General features: G+C 37.5%; 1 protein-coding gene across 1 annotated transcript in view; it reads left to right on the top strand.

The window, feature by feature from the left end:
• The window catches only part of LOC149252914 (uncharacterized), a 194,830-nt gene that overhangs the window by 46,909 nt on the left and 121,330 nt on the right, over positions 1-26,591 (top strand). The window contains exon 2 of the mRNA XM_089459823.1: positions 6,220-6,285. Within this exon, the coding sequence (XP_089315949.1) occupies positions 6,220-6,285 (66 nt within the window). The remainder of the gene's footprint in view (positions 1-6,219; positions 6,286-26,591) is intronic.

The raw sequence follows: 26,591 nt of genomic DNA, 5'->3' as shown, positions 1-26,591 counted from the left end.
ACTATCTTGTAGTTGTAAGTTGTCTTTCAGTTATGAATTATGAATCATGATTTAAATTTTTAATAGATTTATCATTTATGTGACCAGTACCACTGACATTTATTTGAATTTTGTATGTACTATGCATGCTAATAGCTATAGATGAAGATCTATGTTTGAAATCAATAAATTTGTATCATTAATTAAAATTTGTGTAAGAAATATGATAATATCTAATTTTTAATATATATATATATATATATATATATTTTAATAAAATAATATATAACGTGTCCTAACGTGTCCTGTTCCGGGGGGTCAGCGTGTCCCGAATCTGACACCACGAATCCCGAATCCTACGTGTCCCGAATCCCCGTGTCAGGTGACTTAGCTTAGAAGTTGTTTACATGATTGTTCGACCAAGAATTGGAACCGACAATGATATACTGTGATAATCAAAGCTGTGCGAAGCTTTTAGAGAATCCAGTGTTACATGATAGGTTGAAGCATATTGAGATCAAGTACCACTACATTCGTGACATGGTGCAGAGGAGAGCAGTGAGGCTTGAATACATCTCTCCATTAATGAGCAAACAATTGATATTTTGACAAAGTTGTTGCCCTAGGAGAATTTCGTGTACTCCAGAGACAAGTTGGGGCTTGTGGAGATTACCACTCTCATTGAGAGCCACTGCTTATACGACACCAACATGGATGGACATTCTCCTAGAAGGGGAGAATGATCCGAGAGGCCTATAGTGCTCCCTAGGTAGGGTTGAGTGAGTGCCTCTCGGTGAGGACACCTTATCACTCCCCATGAGAGGGTTGAGTGAGGTCTTTCAGGATCAAGGCCCAAAGTGCTCCCTAGGAGGGGTGAGTAAGTACTCCCCATGAGGGTTGAGCGAGTACTCATTGGGAGGGTTGAGTTTTAGCTTTTAGGATCGATCACTTTGGAGGAGTGAGTCCTAGTATGCTGATGGTGAGCGATGGCTTTGGTACCACCCCAGATATGGCTACTAGCAGATGCTGATGGTAGATGATGATGCTAATCTTGATGATGATTTGAGATCACATTTTCTTAGAGAAATTTGTCAACTTGAGAATATCTATGACAATCTTTATGAATACCTCCCTAGTTCAAAGGGAGTGTTGAATTTGTAACTATGGTTGTTCTTCATAATGTTTATTTGGTCACTTGATGTACTTGTATTGATTATTCTAAAGCATATTTTAAAATGCTAGAGTCAAAATAAGTTTTTTTGAGTTAAAGTCCCATTGCGACTTTTAAAAGAAGAAAATTTGAATTTTTGAATTGTAATTTTTAGCTCCGAAAGTTGTTAAGTCAGCCCCCCTCCAATTCTAGTTCGCTCTGGGCAAAGGACACACCCATTTGACCCAACAAAACACTAAATATAGGTAGTTTGATCTCCTCCACTTGGGCAATTCACATCTCTCACACAAGACATCTTTTGGGAAGGAAAGCGAAGGACAAGAAGGATGAATAGGACGAAGAAGAATACAAATTGACTCTCTCTTTCTCTCTTGCAACTTGCATGTGTGGATAGCCTCTCTTCTTTCTGGTTCACAGTTGTTTTTGGGCATTCTGTTGCAGGGGGTCAAAATTTTGGGCAACTCCAGGGGTTGAAATTTTGGGGCAACTGGCAACTACGAGGGGGTTGAAATTTCTGGGTTAGATAAGTTAGAGTGAATTTCTGGATCAAATTGGAAGGCTTAACGTGGTGGGGAAGACTAGGTTTGACCACAGGTCTAGGTGTGTCTTTGGTTGAACAATATAGTTTCTCTATTGAAAAGGTTTCTGGGTTTTTCCTCTTGGTGGGTTTTCCCAAGGTAAATCTTGTCTTCTCTTGTGCATTGTGATCTCTACTATTTTTATATGGTTGAATTTTTGAAGTATAATTGTTGAATGATATATTGGAATAATTTAAAATAAGATCTACATCAAAAGTAATTATCAATACTTCATTAATTTTGTGCTAGTCTTCATTGCACTTAGAAAATCAACAAACAAAAATATCCAAAAACTGTGGTTGAAAATATTTGAAATAGATTAACTAAATGGTGATTTGAAACTCTGGTTCTGTAGTGAAAATCAACAATAATGCCCCTAGTCAATAATCTTAAATCTGTTGTTGAAAATTCTTGAAATAAAATCAACGAAGGAACCCTAATTCTAGGTGCATCGATTTATGGACAAAAATATCTCCAAGAAAAGGTTACTAAAAACAACCCATACAAAGTTCCTATTTCTAGTCAACATTAACACCTTAAAAAGAGCGACAAAACTCCTTGACTTAGAGATTCTTCTATATGCGAAAGTCTAATTTCAAAGTATACCATCATGAACAGCGAAGAAGAAAACCCCAACCTATAGTGAAATAGATAGTGAAAAGTTCACACTAGCTCTGATACGATGTTGAGATCATAAGAAAAACAAGGGGATCAAAGGGAACTACATAGTTGTCTACAAAAGTAAAGGAGAAAACATCACTAAACAAGTGCGCTAGAGAGGTCCAAAAGATATAGTAGAAAGAGAAAAACACATCTAATTGCCAAAGTTGTAATGTTGATAGGCTTAGACAATTGTATAAAAAAGCTGTTTTATTGGGTAACGAATGATCACATGATCAAACATGATGATTTTACCAATGGTGTTTGAGTTTTGCATTTATACACAACTTAAGTAGGGTGCCTTCTAAGAGGGGCAATGGTCCACATAAGTAAGGGTGCCTTCTAAGAGGGGCAATGGTCCACATAAGTAGGTTGCACTATCCAAGAGGGTTGCTGAGCTTACATATTAGTGTTGATTATGTTCACCTTAACCATAACTCAATAATACAAATTAATGGTAAACGATGGCCTTAGCCATGAGTATTGCTTAGCAAAATGCGATAAGGACACAATATGAGATGGTTGTGGCCACATGTGAATATTACACCATTCTCAACAATTTTTTCTTGAAAATGCATCTTATATTTTCATTAACGAACAAAATATAGTACATCATACAAATTATGTCAATATGTGAAAATCGTATGTCAAGATGCTGTGCTCCTCAGAGTGCCAACATGTGGGTTTTGGCCCAAAATATCTTTTGTGAAGATTGCAGTCCTAGTTGAAAGGTTTTCTAGATCTGATGTGATAACTTAAACGATAGCCAATTCATGTGGAATAGGGTTGACATCAAATGCATAGTTGCATCGTTGCCTCAAGAAAGAGAGATGTTGATCAACCATCTGGTGACTCTTGTATCTAATTGCTTCATTGATCATCCAAATGTTGCCACACATGATCCCTTTTTAATGAAGGGGGATGACAAATAGTATGGATTACTTGGCAACCCAATTCTAAATAGAACCAATTTAAAAAGTTTTCAATGATTGTGAAATTCTACAAAATATATGTAGTAGATGTTTCTTCTTTTTTGACAAGATACACATGAGCCATTAGAGAAGCAAGATAGGATATATTTTGTGTTCAATGGTTAGCTTGTAATTTAGGTCCAATCACCTAATTATCTTAGCTTGAGTGAATATTCTATCTTTTGTGAAGATTGCAGTCCTAGTTGAAAGGTTTGCTAGATCTGCTGTGATAACTTAAATGATACCAATTCACGTGGAATAGGGTTGACATTAAATGCATAGTTGCATTGTTGTCTCAAGAAAGGGAGATGTTGATCAACCATATGGTGACTCTTGTATCTAATTACTTCATTGATCATCCAATTGTTGCCACAAATGATCCTTTTTTAATGAAGGGGGATGACAAACAGTATGCATTACTTGGCAACCCAATTCTAAATAGAACCAATTCCAAAAGTTTTCAATGATTGTGAAATCCTACAAAATATATGTAGATGTTTCTTCTTTTTTGACAAGATACACATGAGCCATTAGAGAAGCAAGATAGGATATATTTTGTGTTCAATGGTTAGCTTGTAATTTAGGTCCAATCACCTAAGTATCTTAGCTTGAGTGAATTTTCTATCTTTTGTGAAGATTGCAGTCCTAGTTGAAAGGTTTGCTAGATCTGATGTGATAACTTAAATGATACCAATTCATGTAGAATAGGGTTGACATTAAATGCATAGTTGCATCGTTGCCTCAAGAAAGGGAGATGTTGATCAACCATATGGTGACTCTTGTATCTAATTGCTTCATTGATCATCCAATTGTTGCCACAAATTATCCCTTTTTAATGAAGGGGATGACAAATAGTATGGATTACTTGGAAACCCAATTCGAAATAGAACCAATTCCAAAAGTTTTCAATGATTGTGAAATCCTACAAAATATATGTAGATGTTTCTTCTTTTTTGACAAGATACACATGAGCCATTAGAGAAGCAAGATAGGATATATTTTGTGTTCAATGGTTAGCTTGTAATTTAGGTCCAATCACGAAAGTGTCTTAGCTTGAGTGAATTTTCTATCTATCTTTAAATCTTCAATGCAATCTAGTAATGTATTCTTAAACAAACTATGCTCTCTTGAGTCAATTTGATAATGAATATCTTTATTGGTTGAACATGGAGTTCTTTTGTTTGGTAGTTGAAGAAAAATGATCCATATGGCCATTTCTAATTTATTCATATTGAAACTCATGCATCCAAATTTAGTTTGAATGTGCTAGCATCTAGAATAATTTTGTAGAGTGCCACATAATTTTGTTTGTCCACTACTTGGAGTCATTGGGCCTAGTTAATTGGCTCTCAATTGCAACAAATTTCTTGAATCCCTGTTCTGCAAATCACCCCATGTTTGGAAGTTTTTCTTGGCTAACCTCTTGTGAAAGAAGAGAGTAAACCGAGTGGTTCCTTGCTCGACAAAAATGTCCAAATTGATTGTTCAATCGAGTCCCATCCACTTCCGAGGCCTTAAAAATCCCATTGTATCGTAGTTCTTACCATGTTGAAAATGCCATAGATGCATATTGGACTATTTATAGGCAATTTGATCTCTTGTTTGGCTGCTTGTACAAGGAAAAGTCTCAACAAAACCATTTTCCTTGAGAATGAGATAATCTTTTGTCAAAGAAATCCCTCTTCTAAGAAATAATATAACCTTTTGTCAAAGAACTCTCTCTTCCAAGAAATAATATACCAATAATTCCATGTTTTGCTTTTCTTCTCCTTGTGATAATCCCCCTTTTATTAGAAAAAGAACTTGTTGCTTGTTGCCCATCATCTCACAATAAAAGACCTTTTATAACAAAGTAAACATGTTCTAAAATAGTTGAATAATTTTAGTCTAGATATATAATACCTGTTAGGGTGTCATGTCAACATCAACCAAGGAGGATTTATTAAGGAGTGGCATTGTGATGGTTTTATTTTGCTTTAGTTTTTACTTCTTTTTTTATTCTTCATAATTTCGGGTTAGAATTTTGAAATCCTTTATTCTTCATAGAGATACGTCCTCGTTTTTCTAAAGGAATCTTTGAGATATCATAACTTGTGTATTAGGTGTCACGAATGTCTTGGTTTGTAAAGGCAATGTTGGGGATGTCTTGGTTGATCATTTGTGTTTCTTGAGATCTTTGGATCTATCTCCTATCCTAGGAATGCATCCTTATAATGGGAATGCGATAGACTTGGTAGGTTGGTTGCTTGATGGGAATTGAAGTGCCTATAAACACACAAACGTTTAAAATGAAAGCTTTGGTTTTGGAATTAATTTTATTGTTTTGATATCACCCTTACAAATGGGGAGTGCTGCTTAGCATTTTTCTCCATAATGCATGATTTGTGTTTACATTAAAAGTGGTCTTATAGTTAGGGAAAATCCATACTAAGTAGAATAATTCTTATAAAGTTTAGGAGTATCCTCAAAGTGAAGGTATTCTAAGTAGAATAATTTCTGCGATATTGTAAATAAACCTCAAGGATATCAAGATTATAAAAGAGATGCCATCCATTGAAGAGTTAGGCATTTCGCGAAACAATGCAGATTGTCCTCCTGATGAATAGGCCATACCTATCTAAGTCTTTATTTCGATGTTAATAACACATTTACGACTTTTTGTGCATTTTTTAAGTTGCAATCTTCACTTGGTTATCTTTGCAAAGTAAAACACAATGTCCATGATTTGTTTCTTGAATGCTATGATTTGAAAGGAATTGAGAATCATATTTTTTTGCATAGTTGGTGCTATGTAAGGAACTTATTTGTAAATCTATGTGATTAGTCCATTATGTAATGATTTTTTGGCATTGTATTGCAGACAACTCTACTCAACCATATTTTGACAGCAGAACATGGAAAGCGAATTGCTGTTATAGAAAATGAGGTACGAGGCATATTGAACGATTGAACTACCTTAATTTTTATAGACGCGAAATTTGTATTCATCTTTATTGTACTTAAATTTTAACATAGATTTGTATATTTTAGTTGAATTTTTAGGAAGATGAGAGTACTTTTTCACTTATTAATACAATCTACATTCTACATTAGAGTGGACCTTGTAGTCACCCAAGAATTTATGTAGGAGTGAGAATTCAAGATGTTAGTTGTTGTTGTGTTTGAGTTGTCAGTAATTTTTTATTTTTAAGAGTTCATATGTTGAATTTGTATATTTGTTTGTTGGAAGGTAAATCCTTAGACACTAGTGTGCACCATAGTTTTTGAAAAGGGTTCAAGTCAACTTGATCGAGTTGAGTAGTGATTGTATTGATCAACATCCTGCTTGGTTTTGAGGGCTGGTTTGGTATCGAAGTGGCTGAGTCAAAGCTTGACCTGATTGGTTTGGCACCAAATCAGTCCTACTCGGTCTAGTAGATATTGGATCCCATTGTGGCAAATGCAACAAGCAAAATTCAAATTTTTCTTTTAAAAAAACCCTAACTCCTAAGCCCTACCAACATATTACCTTGGAGGACCTTCATTTTGCCTCACATAGGTTAACAAAAAATGTTGGCAATTAATGGTAATGTTAAATTGTTAAAGTAAAAGCTGACATTCCCTTTTTAATTGGCATTTTATTATTCATTTCCTTTATATTTCATTTTTTTTCTAGCATTTCCTTATCTTTCCTTTTTATTCTTTTACTTAATTTTCAAAATGTCGAAAGTCACATTTAGAGGATATGCTTAGTGCTATATGGTCTATTAACAAAACATGCATTTGTTTTATCAATTGGTTACTAGATGTATGATAATCTTTTTTTTTTTTCCCAAGGAAAAATCGTAATTTTATTCAACTTGAGAATAAGGAATAAAATTGCATTCTGCAGATGCTGATAAGCATTCAGTCATGCTAGCCTGTTGGCTGATGCACAAATAAAAGAAACAATCTATAAAAAATTACATATTTTTACCGGTGCTAAGTGTGATGAAAGTCACTTAGCTTCCCATTTTTGATTTTCTTTTTCTCAACTTTTCGCCAAATTCCTTGGCTGGGAGCGATGGTTAAAATTACTAGTTAATTGTCATCCACCTTAAGGGGGACTTATTTGTTTGAGTCTGAGCTCTCAGATACATGGAATCTTTTAATGCCCCTCGGTTTCTTTTCGGTGGCTGTTTCCTCTTTCTGCTGCTCTGTAACTATAATCTCTGCTGCTTCAGTACCCTTCTGGCTTTGAATCATTGTTCTTGACTGATCCACTACTACTCCATTTGCTTGGCTGCTAGGTTGTGTCTGTGCGTCTGAATTTGGGTTTTGTTCCATGTGTTCTTCTGCTTCTTCTTCAAAAGCAGCGTTATTTGGGAGCGGGAGTGAAAGCGGGGAGCAGGAGCGACATTTTCAGAAGCTCCCGGTTTGGGAGCAAATCCCGAAGCGATTTTTTAAAAATATATATATTTTTTATATTTTGATACATATATGTCAACAAAAACATGTAGAATGATGAATTAGATATAAAAAACATAAAAAAAACATAGATTGATCATTGAACCATATCACATCAATCATCTAGAAGTTATAATCTTCATCAACCATGTCCACAAGTTAGTAACATACATATTACAACTGCAACATATTGAGTCTCGTGAATCATGATTCATCAAATTCAATCTTAAAGTTTTAACTTCAAGCTTTCAAAATTGAAAATTCAATATATAACATTTATCATCATTGATCACCAAAGTTATACTTGTAAGCTAAGTTTAACCATTACAAGAAATAATATCTTAGATATTTCTAAGTTCTAACTGTTAACATGAAATGAAATGTTATAAAATGAATTATGAATAATGAAATGAAATGAAACAACTTTAGTCTTTCACGAAGCATCATATTCATAATTCACAATCATTACCAATGAGTTATAATTGCCAACTTCAAACTTCAAACTTTCATTGTCACAGTCATATATTGTTTACAAAAAATATCATTATGATATGAAAGAGTCAAGAGTCAAGAGTCAAGGACTCAAGACTCAACAGTTATGAAAACTAATAGAAACTAGAAAAGACAAGTAAACCGTAAATCTACATGTGGCCCTTGCCACGAGAGTCCTCTGTATGAGCAGGTTGTGGTGGTCTTCTAGGAGTCTCCCGCACAGACTGACAACCAGAACTAGAAGGCACATGTCCTCCACATGAGGGTGTAGATGGAGGTGGCGACAGCAAAGGAACAAGACTCGGAACTCGAGCACTGCTACTGGATGGTGGAGATGGCATGGCTGCTGCAGCTGCTTCATCTTCATCCCTTATAAGTTCCTCTTCCAGTTCTTCAAGATGTATAGTGCCATCCTCCAAATTGTCATCCTCTGGGTGGTTGTCCCAAATTTTATATGTGGGATCCTCATAAGTCCGATCACAGTAATGACTCAACAACCTCAAGTTGTAGTGCACATAAACCAAGCTTTCTACCCGGTTTTCATTGAGTCTGTTTCTTTTCACATTATGTATGAAGCTGTAGGTGCTCCAACACCTCTTTGCAGAAGAAGTATTTACAACCTGTGATAGAACTTTTTTTGCCAATTTTGGCAAAAGTCCCTGGACGCCATATGATTCCCACCATGTGAGAGAATCAAATTTGTCTCTGTCTTCCATTGCATGGGAGGTACCAAACAAACCAGTGCCACTGAAGTATCTGGATTCTGCCTATTTCAAGGTGCACAGCTGCACATTCCTCCCTGTCAGGTATCAACTTTTCTAATGCATCCAAATATCCTCTAGTTACCTCTTCATCTAAATGGGGTTTGGTCTTAACCCCACCCCCTAGTGCAGGTTGGCCCAATCAAGATGTAGAGTAGTATTTTGGCGTAAGGGTATACGCCAAGCAATGTAGTGGAAGATTAAGTTTATTCCACCGTACACACACACAATCGTGAATCAGTTTGTACAAGTCGGGATCATTGTTATGAACAATATCTTTTATTTGCCCCAACATGGTATCCATCTGCTCATACACCTCGCCGATCACTGGTTTATCTGTATTTGCAAACCGAATCATGTGATAAATGGGCTTGGTGAAATCCAATACTTGCCTCACACTTGACCAAAACATACCATCAAGAGCGGCCTCCTCCACCAGTGCAAAACCTTGCCTGTTAGCTGCATTTGTAGCCCTTTCCTTTAATACCTGCCAGTGTGGACTTGATACCATGCTAGCCAATGACTCTCTTACCTTCAAAAGGCGCCTGAAGGTGAGGTAATAGCTACCAAATCTAGTCCTCGCAATCTTCAACAACTCCATTCTTGAGTGACTGCGGAAAAGACCATGGGTATTGCTATGATTTGTAATAAATTTTATCATTTGTTTGCCTTTCTTGTATAAATCACCAATCCATTTGTATTGTTCATTTTTGTTCTTAACAACATCATGCATCAAAAGGTTCAATGTGTGAACCAAACACTCAGACCAAAATATGTTGGGGTATTTATCCTCAATAATTGCTCTCGCTGCCTTAGAATTATGAGCATTATCAGTGATGACTTGGATGACATTGTATGGCCCAATACGGTCAATTGTTTCAAGTAATGCTTTTGCAATGTTGATGCCGGTCTTGAACTTCTCTGAGTAATCATATGCATTTAGAAAGATGGAACCACTAACAGACACAGTAAGAACACTTATCAATGGCTTGCCTTTTACATTTGTCCATCCATCAGATACAATGGACACCCCATGGTCAGTCCAAGAACTTGTAATTCTATTCAAAGAATGTGATATTTTTGCTTTTTCATGATCAAGTCCAACGGTTCTTGCCTTGTAATACCCAGGGCTCTTGTATCGTTTAGGGGCATCATTTATGGCAGAAACCATTTCGCGCCAATAAGGTGAGCGAAGAACATTGAATGGTATCCGACATGCATAGAGAAACCTGTAAACTTTTGAAACCACATCATTCCTACACCCCTCATCAAGGAAATCTGATATGGTTCTACGCCTTAAAGCTGGTGACCTTATGCCTCCATATCCACTGCCTTGGGAGGATGCTGAAGGAGTTCTTTGTGGTTGTGATTGTGAGCTTGGTTCAAAGAAACCCCTTTATTTTTTAGATTTGTATTGGGCTTCCTCCTCTTCCCTTATGTATTTTGCTCTATCTGTTGCTGACACAGCTGCACAAGTTTTGATTCCTATTTGTTTATCTCCATCCCATGGCCTTTTCCCGCAGAGGTGTTTTCTGGCACGGGTGTATGAACCTGTGTAATTATTGTTGCAATGGGGGCAATGAAATTTAGTGGTTCCACCCCCTTTCCCTGCTTCAGGCCTGTTAACATATTTCCACAATGGGGTTTGGTCTTGTTTAGTTTTTTGAGAGTCATGTTCACCCTCCTCCAGCTCCTCCTCACCGGGGTTTTCATCAAATCCACTTTGTCCCCCTTCTTCATCCCCCTCTTCATTTTGACCCCTCCTTTTCCTACTCTCCAGCACCATAATAACCAGAAAAGGGACCAAGAAGAAGAAAATGCCAAGAAATATAACCAGGTCCATGATGTTTGAAATTTGTAGTTTTGAATCTGCAAAATTTAATGGGAATGGGAATGAGAAAATTAAAAATGTATTTAGTTTTACTATTTACTATTTATTAATTTTATTTATTTAGATTCATGATTCATCATTCTAGAATCTAGAAATAAGTTATAACTTTACTAACCTACTAAATTACTAAGTTACTAACCTCCTTGCAGGCTTGCTCCTTGCTCCTCGGCGCTCGCTCCTTGCTCCTCCTCGCTCCTTTGCACAATCTCCTTGGCTCTCCTCCAACTCTTTCAAGTCACAATGACATAAAAATGCCCTCCAAGCCCTTATAAAACCAATTTTTTTTTAAAACAAATTTTTTTTTTGGCGTCCGAATTTTTTTTTGCGCGCTTTTCACTCCCGACAGCAGCGCGCGTCGCTCCGGGAGCGAAAATTAAAGCCCGGGAGCGATTGCTCCCTGATTGCTCCCGGAGCGACAGGAGCGACGGTCCCGAAGTCGCTCCCTGTTTTGGCAGGGAGCGCAATTTTTTTTATCGGGAGCGCGCTCCCGACCCGCTCCCGCTCAGAGCGCGGATTGGGAGCGGGTTGGGGGGGGGCGCACTCCCCCGCAACACTGTTCAAAAGTGTCAGGAAACTGCCAACCCCTTGGTTTAGAAGCCTACCTCTTTTTCTTTTTTGGGGCCTTTTTTGCTAGTGGGTAGGTGTTCTACATGTGTCCTTTTTGAAAACAGGTTCGACACCTGAAAACTGTATTCTCATAATCTAAAACCTGTGTCCACTAAAGGTTTTCATGTTTTAAAAGAATACAATCAGGTAGACCTTCTCTAAGGTCTATCTCTACACATGCTCTGGCAAATGTGAAGATGCCAAAAGGGAAGAGGGAGGTTTGGCAGCCTCACCCATACTGGCATCATTGATATCACCATACTTGTAGCATCAAATTCTAGGAACCTCTTAATTTTTACCACTGTTCTATGCTGTTACAAATTACAATCACTTTAGCCCAAATCTTATCTTTAGTTATCAATCTTTCAAAACAATTTAATCTTCTAATAGCAATTGTAGATAGAATAGTAAATGCAATGAACAATAAGAGATAAATAAGAGACACCAGGTTTGGTCAAAGACCAGGGAAGAACCCCACAAGGGGGAAAACCCTTTCAAATTCTTTTTCTTATTAGATTGTTATAAAATTTTCAATAAAGAGAGAGTGTAATGACTCAGATATTCTATCACAAAACTATCCAATAAAACAACCAAACAATATCCTGAAATATGAGCCTGACAATAATAATGATCAAATAACTTTCCCAACCCGCGGTCAACGTAGTCACCTATCAAATGAAACCCTAGGTCCTAGCCGCACACAAAGAGAGATTGTGCGTGTGGTTGAAACGTTCCAGCCGCACGCAAAGGCTTGTATGCATGCGGCTACAATCAAAGATTTCCTGTGGCAACCCCACAACTATAGACCAAAGCCCTACTCTGCACGTGTGAGTTTCGAACCCTGCAATTTCGGACTTGTACGAACCAATATCTGTGAACCAACTTCGGACCTATGCGAGCTAAATCATAGAAGAGAAAAAAAATGCTTGATGATGATGTCCAAATGAGGGTCACTTGACTTATATTTATAGGCTTCCAAGGTTGTCTAATTTCTCCTTAGCGCTGAATTGTCCTTTTGTGCACATGTGTGTTTCCATATTAACGATGTCTTTTCCTTTAACCAAATTAAACTCTTCGAAGGGCTAGAAGGGGTATTTCTTGATGAGGAACGCTGTCCAAAGGAGGGAATTTGTCCTAGCGCTGCCAAATTAACATTCCCTCTCAGCTAAGAAAAACTACCGACTGCAACATGTGCACCATCTCAAATATCATCTTTGCTCATATGCTGAACATTTTCGAATCTAGAAGGAAGAATTCGACATCGGAGGGGAGCTTAAGATACCACCTTGAATCTATTAGGGAGCCATTGCTACCACTCGAAATCACTGCCAGCGGGGAGCCCAATGCTACTACTCGAGAATCTCATCATCGGGCAGTTCCAACTCAACCCACATCATAGGGGAGCCCAACTCAACCCACTATCCAAGGACAATAGGCAAGATACAACTTACCGTGAGGTAAGGATCACAACTACCTTATTGTCTGTTGATCTTTCCCATCAGGACCTAAAGAGTCAAGTGGTAGAACATCTGCATCCTCTCACTTGGGTAGGATACTACTTACCATAAATGGTAAGGATCACAACGATCCCAAGTCACCTCTCAACCCATTGACCAAATGGGGAGGAACAATCCCAACAAGCCCAACTTGTGGGTAGTGTTGACCACTAAAGTTGCACCTGATTTTTTTTTTTAAGACTCCATGCCCAAGGATAAGTCAAAGCATTCCTGCACTTGGAGAGTTCCAGATTTCATCAGGGCTTATAAGCCCTTTCTCTCTCTCTCTCTCTTTTCTTCAGTCCTCAGATTTCGCAGCCCTATGGGGATATTGTAAAAATGTCACTAGCATGATGAATACAACAATGTAATAGACCTAGGGTGTTGGGACTCGATTAACAAGCGAGTACACCTTGGAGTGTTTTTTTTACTTGGTTAATTATTCCTGCTTTTTAGCAACGAATAACTTTCTAGGTTTTTTCACTTACCGCATACCCCAAAGCTAGGGTGACGGCTTGAAGGTTGAGCCCCTAACACATCTTAGTGTCTAGAGTCAATGTATATTACCATACTAGGTCTTTTTCGAAATTTCGTGGAACTTGACTAGGTCTAAGTAGGAGTTTTTAATAATTAAAAATTTCCTGCAAAACGAGATTTTTTAATTAATTTCTATGTAATGATGTAAACAACTTGTCATAGGAAATGTCTGGGGCGTGTGACTACTCAGAATTCATCCTCAGAGTCCCAAAATTATCCCAGGACCCACTTTGAGGATCAAAAAATGGTTTATAGTCCTTCAAAAGCCAATTTTCCTAATGACAGTGGTAAAAATTCAATAATTGAAAACTTTATAAATTTTTCCAAAGTAAAAAAAAAGTCAAACAAGCGACAGTGAATTTAGTGAAGGTGAAAGATGATGTGGCAGCCACATAGGTCCCACCACATGAGGCCCAACTCAAGTTAAAGACTAAGTCAAAGTGTCGGACGTGAGCTGATGAAATACTCAACGAATTGTTGAAGACTAAATTTCAAGTTAATTGGGGTATTATGCAAGTCTAAAGTTAAAAGTAACTAAGTGGGGAGTAGACCCACTTCTCTTTCCCTTTTGAATACAGATAAGGCAATAATGAAGATATATGTACATGCCATAGAATGGCTCCACGCACATGTAGAAAAATACTCGACGCAGTCCCAGCCAAAAGGATGATACACATCAAGGCAAGTGATATGTATTTAATGACTAATGTTTACTCCATATTTTATAAAAGGTTGTTCCCTCACTTGTTATTACCAACCAAAGGGAACCACGCATGCAAGTCATGAATGGTCAACACAGGCTCAATCTACAGCCCATCAACAATGAGTACACCTGTTTTATGAAGAGTTTACACATCTGATTAACATAGGTTTTGATGGAGTTTGTCTTCCATTCTCCATGCTCATCTAACATGTGGCAATTGCTTGGGAGCCAATGCAGATCATAGGTTATACACAGCCTATCCTACAGGACCTACATGCAACAATTGGTTGGCTTGATGATCAGAGGTGTCATCACACAGTTTTGTTGCATTTTCTTAGTTGATAAATTAGTGGAATATTGCTCCCACTCACCTCCACTAATTTCCCGTTTGTCAACAATCAAAGGAATGTGCACCAATAATTAGAAGTACGTTGATCATCACAAGGAATGCACACAGCAGATTTGAAATTCTATGGACAATCAAGGAGTCAAGGCTGCCACCTACAACAGTTATCTCAGCTGATATGACACTTGTAAATCTAGTTTTTTCATTGGGATTCACCCCCTTTTCCACTTGTTGCTCACATTTCACTTTGGGATCATCTCCCATTTTCTTATTTAAATGAGCCTTGTGCTCTCATTTTGTATGATTGACATGAGCTCTTGTGCTTGCGGAAGCTCTGCTATTTTGTACACTTTCAATATTAATAAAGACTTTGGGGTTTCATTCATGAGAAGTTCTTCCTCCTTGAGCATGGTAATGAAGTTTTGTTGATTTATTGTGCTTATTTTTCTTTTACATATGCTATCTATTTCATGTTTCCATATACTTTAGAGATGTATGGGTGTAGAGCTATCTTGCATCAATACATAATTTAAAAAATTTTGCTCTAGAGTTAGATAGTCCTAGTTGATTTCACATAAATCTCTAGGCCTCCTTTTCATTGCATATTTTTCAAATCTATATGTGAAGTTAATCCTTGTTTGAATTGTGTAGAAGGAAATTCTTTTGGTGGATCAATGATCAAGCGCGAGGGGAAGTCTTTGGAGAGACCAACCCACTCTTGATATGCTTTTGAAGGAATCCTCAATTGTTCTTTGAACCTCAAACTTTCTTGCAGGGGCGCTAGCCATAGCTTGTGTACAAGTCAAGTTATTTTAACTTAAATTATTTTCTCAAGAAACTCTTGTGCTTCATTGTTTAAAATTCGATATTTAGAGCTAATTGATGGTTAAGCAAAGAAGATAGTTTACTCATACTCTTTAGCTCAACCCTTGTAGATTGTATTTTACATATATATTCCACTTTCATTGACTATTTTTTCAGCCAACATTTGATTTGTTTTGCAGCCCTACTAACTCATTTTTATGGCAGCTTGAAGGAGCACTTATTTGAGACATCTAACACACTTTTGCAGGACCTATTGGCATAGAGTTTGCAACCTTCTTTGTGATTGTTTGCAGCGCTATTTGCTGCTGTCCAAAAGGTCCCAAAGGCTGCTATTTATCCTTAGCTAATCGGGGGCTTGAGGGAGGCTTACCCTCTCCTCCTTGCACATTTTTTTGGTATTTGAAGGCTGCACATTTTGGGACTGATTTTTGTCATAAGTTTCCAAGTTTACAATATAGTATCGTTGGCATCTTGTAGCCATCTCCTTCTGTAAAAAATTGTTCCTATTTCCGAAAGGAGGGATCCTAGTGCTTAGAAGTGAATTTTATTGGAAAAAAGTCCCCAAATCTTGAGGCCTTTCTCTCACATATAAAGGAGGGCTCATCATTGTAATTTTCTCTTTAATAAAAGATTAATTTTCTCGTCAGGGAGCTTGGGAATTTTCCCATGGTATCCCTCCCCATTTAGAGAGAGGGTCTTTGCTTGTGGGTGGACTAATCTCTTTTAGCTTAGTTTCTTTAATTCTCTTTTGCTAATCTCATTTATGCATGATTGGTCTCTTAACATAACACTCATATCTACTTTCATTTTATGTAAATTGAGCTTGGTTTAGTTTGCCATTTCCATTTCTTGAATACTTGTATTGTGCAATCTACTACAACACATGCAATATTTCTTTTGAGCAAGCAAGTACTTTACATTTATTTGGCAAGCTTAGATTAGTTTATCCATCTACTTGGTTTCACAAGTCACTTGAATACATTGCTTCATCATCTTAATGTCAACTCATGTTTATGTGACATTTTGATAATTGTTGATGTCTCTTAAAGCATTCTTGTGTCACTCCATTTGAAGCAATTTGGTGTCTATTTCATTTACTTGTAAGCAATCTATTTGGAACTTGTGGAGCTACATTGAGCTAATTTTCACATTCACTTTCCATTGAAGATATTGGTACCATTTACTTGAGCATTACCCCTTATTTCTAAGTATTGATAACAATACTTTTTCTTTGGAAGCAATAACATTCACTCAAGTATCTCATTTAGGCATTTTAGTATTAGTTTGCATCTCTAAAACTTACCTCCAAGCATAAACTTGGTTGTATAGACAACATAGGACCAAGATTTCCTTGAAAATTTCTTTCATTTGGTACGGAGTAAGGTAAACTATGTGACCCTACAGTTATGAAGGTGGCTTTGTCCCCTTGTAGGAACGACAACATGCATGATTTGTAAGGATTAGGGGAAGGACATCGTTAATGAAGGACTAGTGCCTTCTCAACCCCTATTCCTTGTAAGTTACCCCAATCTTTACCCCTTGGTAAGAACTTGAGAGGAGAATTTCTCACCTTAGGATAGACATATAGATTAAAATTAACCAAGATAATTGCATTCCACATAGATAGGTTGCACACCATTATAATTTAGACATCTTGTGAGCACTTTAAGCTTTACATTGCAATATTGTTATCCTATGTACTTGTCATTTTGATGATGAAATTGGCTCATTATTATTTGATGTCATTATCTCTTGTTATTTGAGCACTTCCTTTATGAGTACAATCTCCATTTATATTTTGCAAGTAATATTTTATAAGCTCATCTTGATCTAACATTGGTTTTGCAGTATTGCTTATCCTTGAATTTTGAATTTCCATTTGAGCAAGCACTTGTCATTTACTTTGAGCAATTATTTGTTTAAGCACTGGTCTATGTTCTTTATCTTTTGAATGAATCATTGAATATTGCTCATATATGTTTACTTGCTTGTTTACATCTTGAAATCAAGTTATCTTTGATAAGTATTTCCATTAACCTTAGTCTCCTAGAACCTCACATTTCACTTTATTAACCTTCCTAGGGACCACCCCTCTTAGCTTAACTAGGAGAGAGCTTTAACGAAGAGAGTTGGGATTAGGTGACAACCCCTTCTCTTAGTTTGCCACCAAGATCACACCTTGTGGGGTTGAGGATTTTTCCCACACTAACCTAGGTGTGCAAGCGAGGCGGCAACAGGTAGGATGCCAACTGGGGTATACTCTGTCAAGTCCCCAAGATGATAATAGGAAGGATGCTACTTACCATGTGGTAAGGATCTCAGTTGTCCTATTGTCAGATAATAGCCAGGATACTACTTACTGTGAGGTAAGGATAACAACTATCCTATTGTCCAGAGTTCCCTCAACCCTAAGGGCCCTCTCGCTCAATTCCTCACCCTGGGAGCTCAGGCAGGGGGAGAAGAGCATAACTGAGTGTCCTTGATCAATTGGGAACCTTACTCGGGAGGGTCACATCCATCAGTCCACGCTGCTCTTTGAAGACTAAGAACTTCCTTTTCGGCAAAGCCTTGGTGAGTGTGCAATTTCCTCATCAGTCGATATATGAGAGAGTCTTACGACTCCTCTTTGCACCATGTCGCGTATGTAATGATATTTGATCTCAATATGCTTGGACTTGTCATGGAACATGATATTTTCTGCCAATCGAATCCCACCCTTATTGTCGCAATATAACACTGTCGTATCTAGGACTTGCTCAAACAACTCTCCAAAGAGCTTCCTCAACCAGACCCCTCACATCTAGCCATGCTAGTAGCATTATACTCCGCCTTTGCCTTGCTCAAAGCCACAAACTTCTGTTTACTGCTTATCCAAGATATCATGGCGAATCCCAAGCTAAAACAACACCCAGATGTTCTCTTCTTGTCAATAACGTTTCCAGCGCAATCAACATTAGTGTATCCATGCAGTCGAACATCACCTGTAGTGTATCTCAAACCTAGATTGATCGTCCTATGCAAATATCTCAAAATGTACTTGGCGACAATCCAATGTGCATGAAGCGACTCAGTCATGAGTTGACTCAAAGTATTCACTGCAAAACAAATGTATGGACGTGTGTTCACAAGAAACATCAATGCTCCAACCAATTGACAATACTTTGAAGGGTTAGCCAAGTTGGGTCTAGCAGTATCTTTGCATAACTTCTTGAAATTCATCTCCATTGGTGTGGCTAACGACTTGCATGCTGTCATACCAAATCTCTCCAATAACTTCACGACATATTTTCCGTGAGAAAAGAAAATTTCTTCGGGTCTCTGCCAAACTTCTAATCCCAAAAACTAATGCATCATGCCAAGGTTTTTCATCTCGAACTCAGAGGCTAATTGCCTCTGACAATCTATCAACAGAGGCTTGCTACCTGTCAAGAATAGGTCATTAACATATAAAATCAAAATCAAAGACATACCTTGGACCACCTTAAAATAGAGGTTGTTGAGAAATCCAAAGTGTGGTAGTTAAACGGTTTCTCTTAGTATGGCATTATCTTGTGATGTTTTTTCATTATTATTATTTCTTCTTTCGAATTATCTTTTCTTATCATCAAGACTAATGCCAAACAACAAATAGAAGATAACACAACATGTAGGCATGCTACCAGGGCAAAACCCTACTCTAGGGGAAAAACCGATCAAAATTCTTCCTTCAGTAGATTCAAGATAGGACGCCCAAGACCCTTACAAACTAGACTAGAGACTTCCTCCATCAAGTCATCCTTGTTTGTTCTTCCTTTCACTGTGTTTGCATACCAAGATCCATGTCACTGTGTTAGCACCAAATTCTTGTCACTGTGTTTGCACTGAGGCATCGTCATTGTAATACCACCGAGACCTTATCACTATAATGGCACTGAGACCTTATCATTGTAAGAGCACTGAACTGAGGTCATTGTGAGACCACGAACTGAAGTCACTATAATAGCTCTGAACTGAGGTCACTGTAATAGCATCGAAATTATGAGACTGAAATAACACCGAGTCATTGTGATATATCATTGAAATTTAGTCTCCATTGTAATCCGCATTCTATCTTAGAAAGGTATGCCGAGAATATCATTGAAGCTTGTCTCTGTGGTTACCCAAAATTATCTTCTGTAATTAATCCGAACTTCTGCGGTCGGTATTATGTGAAGACCTTATACTCATATATATAGTTGTCTCCATGTGTAATAGGCCGACATGACTTCGTTGAAGGGTTGTGTCTCCATATATGTTGAGGCCGACTTGAGTTCAGTTAAATATAGCTGACTTGATGATGATCTATTTGAAGCAATGTTTTAAAACTCTGACTCTGACTCCGACTCGGCCGAGGGTCAACTCCGACGACTCAGTTGTTTTAAAAAATACATTAAATATTTATTTTTTATTATAAAAAAACATAATTTTAAAGATTTTCATTCATGTTTCCAAACACATAGCATTAGAATATAGATAGAAGACAACATATGATCAAAGTAGGCTCATGAATATATCCATTATATCAAAATGACACCCAGTGCACTATCCAATACATACATGATGATGATATAGAGATCAAAACAAAAACACATAACCAAAGAGGCTAGAAATGGCATTAGCCTCCAAAATAGATTGTAAATCATCAAGGAACTAATACAAGGGTCCAAGAGTGTTCCTCACTCCAAGAAAGTCCCAAAGTGCATGTGTACATCTTCAAAAGGTGCATCCTCCACCATGATGTCATCTAGGAGAGACCCTATGTCACCCTTTTCAAGCATGTGAGTGACATGGCACCCCTAAGGGTAAGCATTGGCATCAAAGAAGGATGTGCTAGCCCTCCTAAGTCATCTCAATGATAACCATCCTCATCTGTGCTTTGGAAGAAGGCACCATCCACCAAAATAGGGTCAAGACCAGCTAGGGGGCATCTTCAGTCCATTTGGGCATATCATCAAATAGTCCAACGTCCAAGCTTTTAAGTTTAGTGTTTTAGCATTTGGAGGCTCATGAAGGGGTGTGGCATCACCTGGAATCAACTCAAGGCTTGATGCTCATCTTTGGAGGGCCAAGGTTGGGGCCACAAAGTTAGGTTTGCTTTAAGAAAGGGGCAAAGAACCTATTGGAAGGTTTTGAAGAAGAATGAAGCTATCCCTTAAGGAATCTCTACTACATATGTGATACCAACTAAACAAACCTCTCAAGATCAAGCGAGATAAACTTATTTATGGACAAAAAACCATTAAAGTATCATCGTGAAAACCTTGGAGTCCCCCAAAAGCAAAAAAATTAAAAAAAAATCGTTTTTTTTAAATTCACGGGCCGCTATCATCCAACCCGGCTGAGTAGGCTCGGACTCAGCCGAGTCGACCGGGTTATTACTGAGTCGGCCGAGTAGGCTCGGACTCAGCCGAGTTGTTAGACAACTCGGCTGGCTCGGTAATAACCCGGCCGACCGAACCGGTTCACTGGTCGAGTCGACCCGGTGAGGCCTTGACTCAGAGCAACTCGGCCGAATCGGTTCCAAGCGAGCGAATCTTAAAACACTGATTTGAAGACGACAATAAGGAGACTTTATGGAGGAGTCTTTGACCAATCAACAAATTGACTTTGACCCAAATAAACAATCCTAAAGCCTACAATGGAGGCTTGACCTATGAAAATTGACCCAAGCATGAAACCCATGCTTTAACAAGTCAATTCAATAATAATAAAAAATCTTTTTGCTTTTCTTTTGACAAATATATTACATTTTGACTTCAAGTACAATTATGAACATTGAACCTAGTTACACTCTTCAACACTCCCTATTAACTAGGGAGGTAATCATATTTACATATAACCATAGAGGTACATGGAAGATCTCAAAGCACATCATCTACGAAGAAGTTTAGGCACCGCAATGCCATTGACTAGATTCTTGACCAGGGCAATCTATCCATTGGTCTCTCAACAATTTAGGCACCGCAATGCCACATACTAGATTCTTGACTAGGGCAATCTATCCGAGTGGGACTAAGATGGACTAAAGTTTTCAGCCTCTCTAGGTACCATCAGGCTTACTTGCTAACCATCAACCCAGGGATCTAGGTGTGTATCCGAGGACAAAGCTCTATGATCAACACCACCCTTCCAACTTCGGGACCTAGACATCAACACAGTGTCAGCCATATGTCCTCCTAGGAAATGATTCCCTCACAAAGCCTCAACACTCCTTGATCTAGTAGATCAAGGACAACAAATCTCTCCCGATCAATCTGATCGGTAACCAACACGCTATCAAAACCTTCGAGAGATTTACTTGTACAAACACAACACAAATCAATAAAATACTTTCACATGTACGTAATCAAATTCAAACCTCTGGGGTCTTTCAAACAACTTGATGTTGCTTCTCAACACAATAGGACTATTAATCGAGTCTTTGACAATAGATTTCTCAATCATACACTTTCCTTTCCTACTTCACATGCAACAACATATCCTTCAAAATGTATTCTCCAATCAAGACTATGCAATGTCCTCCCTCTCAACTAGGGAGATTTCTTTTATCTAGGCTCCTTCTTAATCTCAGGGAGATCTCTTCTATTCAGGCTCCCTCTTAACCCATGGAGATCTGCTTCTTCTTATTGGAGAATCTTTCATGGCTTCCATCCTTCTTATTAGTCATTCATATATCATGCTTATTACATCAACTTTACTTACGATCATCTTCACCATCTTGAAAATGATGTACGTGCACTACTTAGATAGCAAGTACAACCAAAACTATAGAAGCATGAAGTTAGCCATATAAAAATATTATAATAACGGAAGCATTAGACTTTACAAACATAATCAACAAGAGACTATATTTCAACTACTTGCCCAGGTTTAGTTAAACCCTAAATCACATCAACAACTCAAAATATTAAACTCATCTAGGGTTTCAATATTCTTTCAACGATATGACAAGTTCTTTCATATTGCAAACCTTAGAAACAATTCAAACAAGTAATGTATCTAACAATTTTCAGAATTCAAATGTTAGAATTTCTGCTAGGATTTCATGTAATCCCTAGATTTCATACATGAGCTCCAACAATCAAAACCAATCACAACTCAATTAACAACATGAATAACTTCTACTAGGGTTTGTTGTGAACCTTAGTTTTTTCATCTACAAATTCTCAACAATCACTATATAGATTCATAAATTCCAGATAGTTATTCATACTAGAGAATTTAACTACTACTAGGGTTTAGCTGCAAAACCCTAGATTTTTCAAGTAACATCATCCTGGAACTTCAAACTTTGATTGGGGCTTGTTTCCAAACCCTATGTTTTATGATCATTAATAATTAGTTCAACACATATATCTAGGAATTCAACATCAATGATAAGCATAACATATGTCAGGCAATATTAACATATTAGACATATACCGACCTAGACCAAGTGAGGGTTTCAACCAAATGAACACATACTTAGGGTTTCATTCCTAGGACTTTAAATACATAACAAGGGCTTTTCTTATAGGCCCAACCAAACCCTAAGGATCTAGGGTTTCAATTCATAACATAGCAAACCCTACTTTACCATAACTTCAAAGGTTTAGGATTTCAGACAACACCATTTCAACCCTAACAAGTTAGGTTTTTCATGATCATACCAAAACCCCAAACATGACATCATCAATATATCAAACATAATAGCAATTTCTTTAGACTCCATCAATAACCCTAAGTAGATTAGGGTTTCATTCATTGTCAACATACCCTTAGGTTAGGGTTTTCCAGAGAACCTGTCTAGGGTTCTATAAGAACAATCAAGGATGTAGGGAGGGTAGATTTATCAAAAGATGAATCACCCTCGACAAGAATATTTATGATTCAAGACAACTAGACATAACGATGTTAGTAATGTAATGAAAATTACAAAAATAAGATGAACATACCTTTTATATTAAGAGAGTTTTTATAAGGTGTATAGTCTACGACATACCTGGAGATTGACAAACCTTTGAAGGATTCCTTAAAGTGTCTTCTTTGTATTGAGCCATGATCTTTTATACATGTAATACATACTTACAAGCAAAACATGTGGTACCAAGAACATGATTTAATTTCTCAAGTTAGATATTCTACCTAATCATGGAGGATGGAATCCTATGATATTGAAAATCAAGTTATTCCTTCTTCCAATCAATATTAGGGCTTTTGCTACACATCCTAGATTACTTATTAGGATTAAGGTTCTTATATGTTATCTAGGGATTACATTCTTTTTACCCTAGACTAACTATAAACTAGGACCATCTAAGATTAAATATATTACAAATCTAAAAGCATACCTTGTATTTACGTACCTCTCATTAGATAGCTCATTAGACTTATTGCAAGTGCATCTTGTTGAGTACAAAATACTTACTTGATTTCCTTAAGTTGGTTCCTTATGCTTGTACTTGATAGATCTTCATAGGCAGTTGTACCAAGTTCCATTCCTTCAACGAGTGGAAGATAGAATATACTTTTTTGCTACTTTGACCTTATCATTGCTTCAGCACTTAGTGCTTCAACTATAAACATATCACTGATCCTGAATCCTTCTTCTGAAATCTATAGCGAAGTCATGACTGTGACTATGACTTCACCAAAAAACTATGAACCCAATTTCTGAAGTGATCAAGTTGTCTCATTGTAGCTTACATCACATTGTAATCCTCATTTTACTTATGAGATTATACGTACTCAATGATCGAACTCGTCTCCTTGTGATTTTCATTGAAACTGATTCGAACTATCTCGCTGTGGCCTGTACTTACCTTATACTTGTGATACTAGATGTCTCGAGTTCATCACTACACTTGTTACAAATTCCTCACTGAAATTTGGTCTAGACTTCACTTGTTTCTGTGGATTATATCACTATCCTATGGAGCAAAGTTACATTTATTCTAGACTGCGAGATCATATAACCTTTCTCTCTGAAATGATTTGACTTTTTCACTGTAAAATTTTTTTTTCTCTCTGTCTCTTTGAGATATACTGAAATCCTCCTTCTTCTTCAAGGTGTCTTGAAAAGACTGAACTAGCTCTCTGTAATCTTAATTCTATAAGCCTAGAGATGTCCTTAAGCTATGAACCTTTCACTGAGAATATTTCAAAGATGCATAAGTAATCTTCAAGCTGCCTTTGATCATGACCTTAGCTCTGATACCATGTTGAGAAATCCAAAGTGTGGCAAGTTAATTGATTTATCTTATTATGACATTATTTTGTGATGCTTTTCTTATCATCAAGACTAATGCCAAGCAACAAATAGAAGCGAACACAAGATCTAGGCACGCTGCCAGGGAAAAACCCGGTCAAAATTCTTCCTTCAGTAGATTCAAGATGAGACGACCAAGACCCTTACAAACTAGACTAAGGACTTCCTCCATCAAGTCATCCTTGTTTGTTCTTCCTTTTACTGTGTTTGCATACCAAGATCCATGTCATTGTGCTAGCACCAAATCATTGTCACTGTGTTTGCACCGAGACATCATCATTGTAATAACATCGAGTCCTTATCACTGTAAGAGCACCGAACTGAGGTCATTGTGATACCACCGAACTAAAGTCACTATAATAGCTCCGAACTGAGGTCACTGTAAAAGCACCAAACTGAAATGGCACTAAAACTGTGAGACTGAAATGACATCGGGTCATTGTGACATATTATTGAAATTTAGTCTCCACTGTAATCTGCATTCTATCTCAGAAAGGTATGCCAAGAATATCATTGAAGCTTGTCTCTGTGGTTGCCCGAAATTATCTCTTGTAATTAATCTGAACTTTTGTGGTCGGTATAATGCGAAGACCTTATACTCATATATAGAGTTGTCTCCATGTGTAATAGGCTGACATGACTTTGTTGAAGGGTCGTGTCTCCATATATGTTGAGGCTGACTTGAGTTTAGTTAAATGTAGCCGACTTGATGATGATCTATTTGAAGCCGAGAGTAAGGAGACTTCATGGAGGAGTCTTTGACCAATCAACAAAATGACTTTGACCCAAATAAACAATCTTAAAGGCTACAATGGAGGCTTGACCTATATGACAATTGACCCAAGCATGAAACCCATGCTATAAAAGTAATTCAATAATAATAAAAATTCTTTTCTCTTTTCTTTTGACAAATATCTTACATTTTGACTTCAAGTACAATTATGAATATCGAACCTAGTTACATTCTTCAACATGGGTTAGTGTTGCTTCTTGTAAATCCAAGCTTTACTAGATAACTGTCAATGCGGGGATACCAAGCTTGGGGAGCTTGCTTCAAACCATATAATGCTTTCTTCAACCTGCACACATGAGTTTTTCTGTCCTTTACTTCAAATCCCTGAGTTTGCTCAACATAGACTTCTTCCTGCAGCACACCATGAAGAAATGTCATCTTTACATCCATCTAGTGAAGGGTCCATCCTTGACTAGCAGCAAGGGCAACAATTGATCTAATAGTGGTGTAGCGGGCAATTGGCGTAAAGATATCATCATAATCTTCTCCCTCTTTCTAGGAGAATCCTCTAGCCACAAACCTTGTACTTTTCAATGCTTCCATCAACTCCATGTTTGATCTTATATAGCCATTTCAATGTTACGATAGACTTTCCTTTCAGTCTCGGAACAATGTCCCATACATCATTCTTCATAATGGATTCATACTCTTTAGCCATAACATCCTTCCAAGTTTTTTCTTTCACTGCTTCTTCAAAGGTGGAAGGCTCAGCTTGGATCATAGTGCTCATAGCTACAATGTAGCCTTGGTACCTGCATGGCTTCTTACTTTCTCTAAAGGTCGTCTTAGAGTGAATGAATCTCTTAGCATCTTGTAAAGTATCACAAAGCCATAATGGTCTCTTCCTGGTGGGAGGATCACTTCGAGGAGGATCCAAGGGGTCCATAGGCCCCATGGGATCATCATTAATATCCTTCTCAGATTTTGGCACAAAAGGACTTCTTGTTATTTCCATATCATCATCTTTCTTCGGAAGAGGAGGAGGAAGGTCTATAGCTTTCCCAAGGGCAACATCTTCATCGAAAGTCACGTCCCTGCTAAATTCGATCTTCCTTTGGCCAAAAATATATATTTTAAATGCTTTAGAATTTT

Source organism: Pinus tabuliformis, chromosome 7 (assembly GCF_031772625.1).
Source record: "Pinus tabuliformis cultivar Carrire ecotype Pingquan chromosome 7, CPIR1, whole genome shotgun sequence".
Lineage (NCBI taxonomy): Eukaryota > Viridiplantae > Streptophyta > Pinopsida > Pinales > Pinaceae > Pinus > Pinus tabuliformis.
This window is presented reverse-complemented; position numbering and strand designations above follow the sequence as displayed.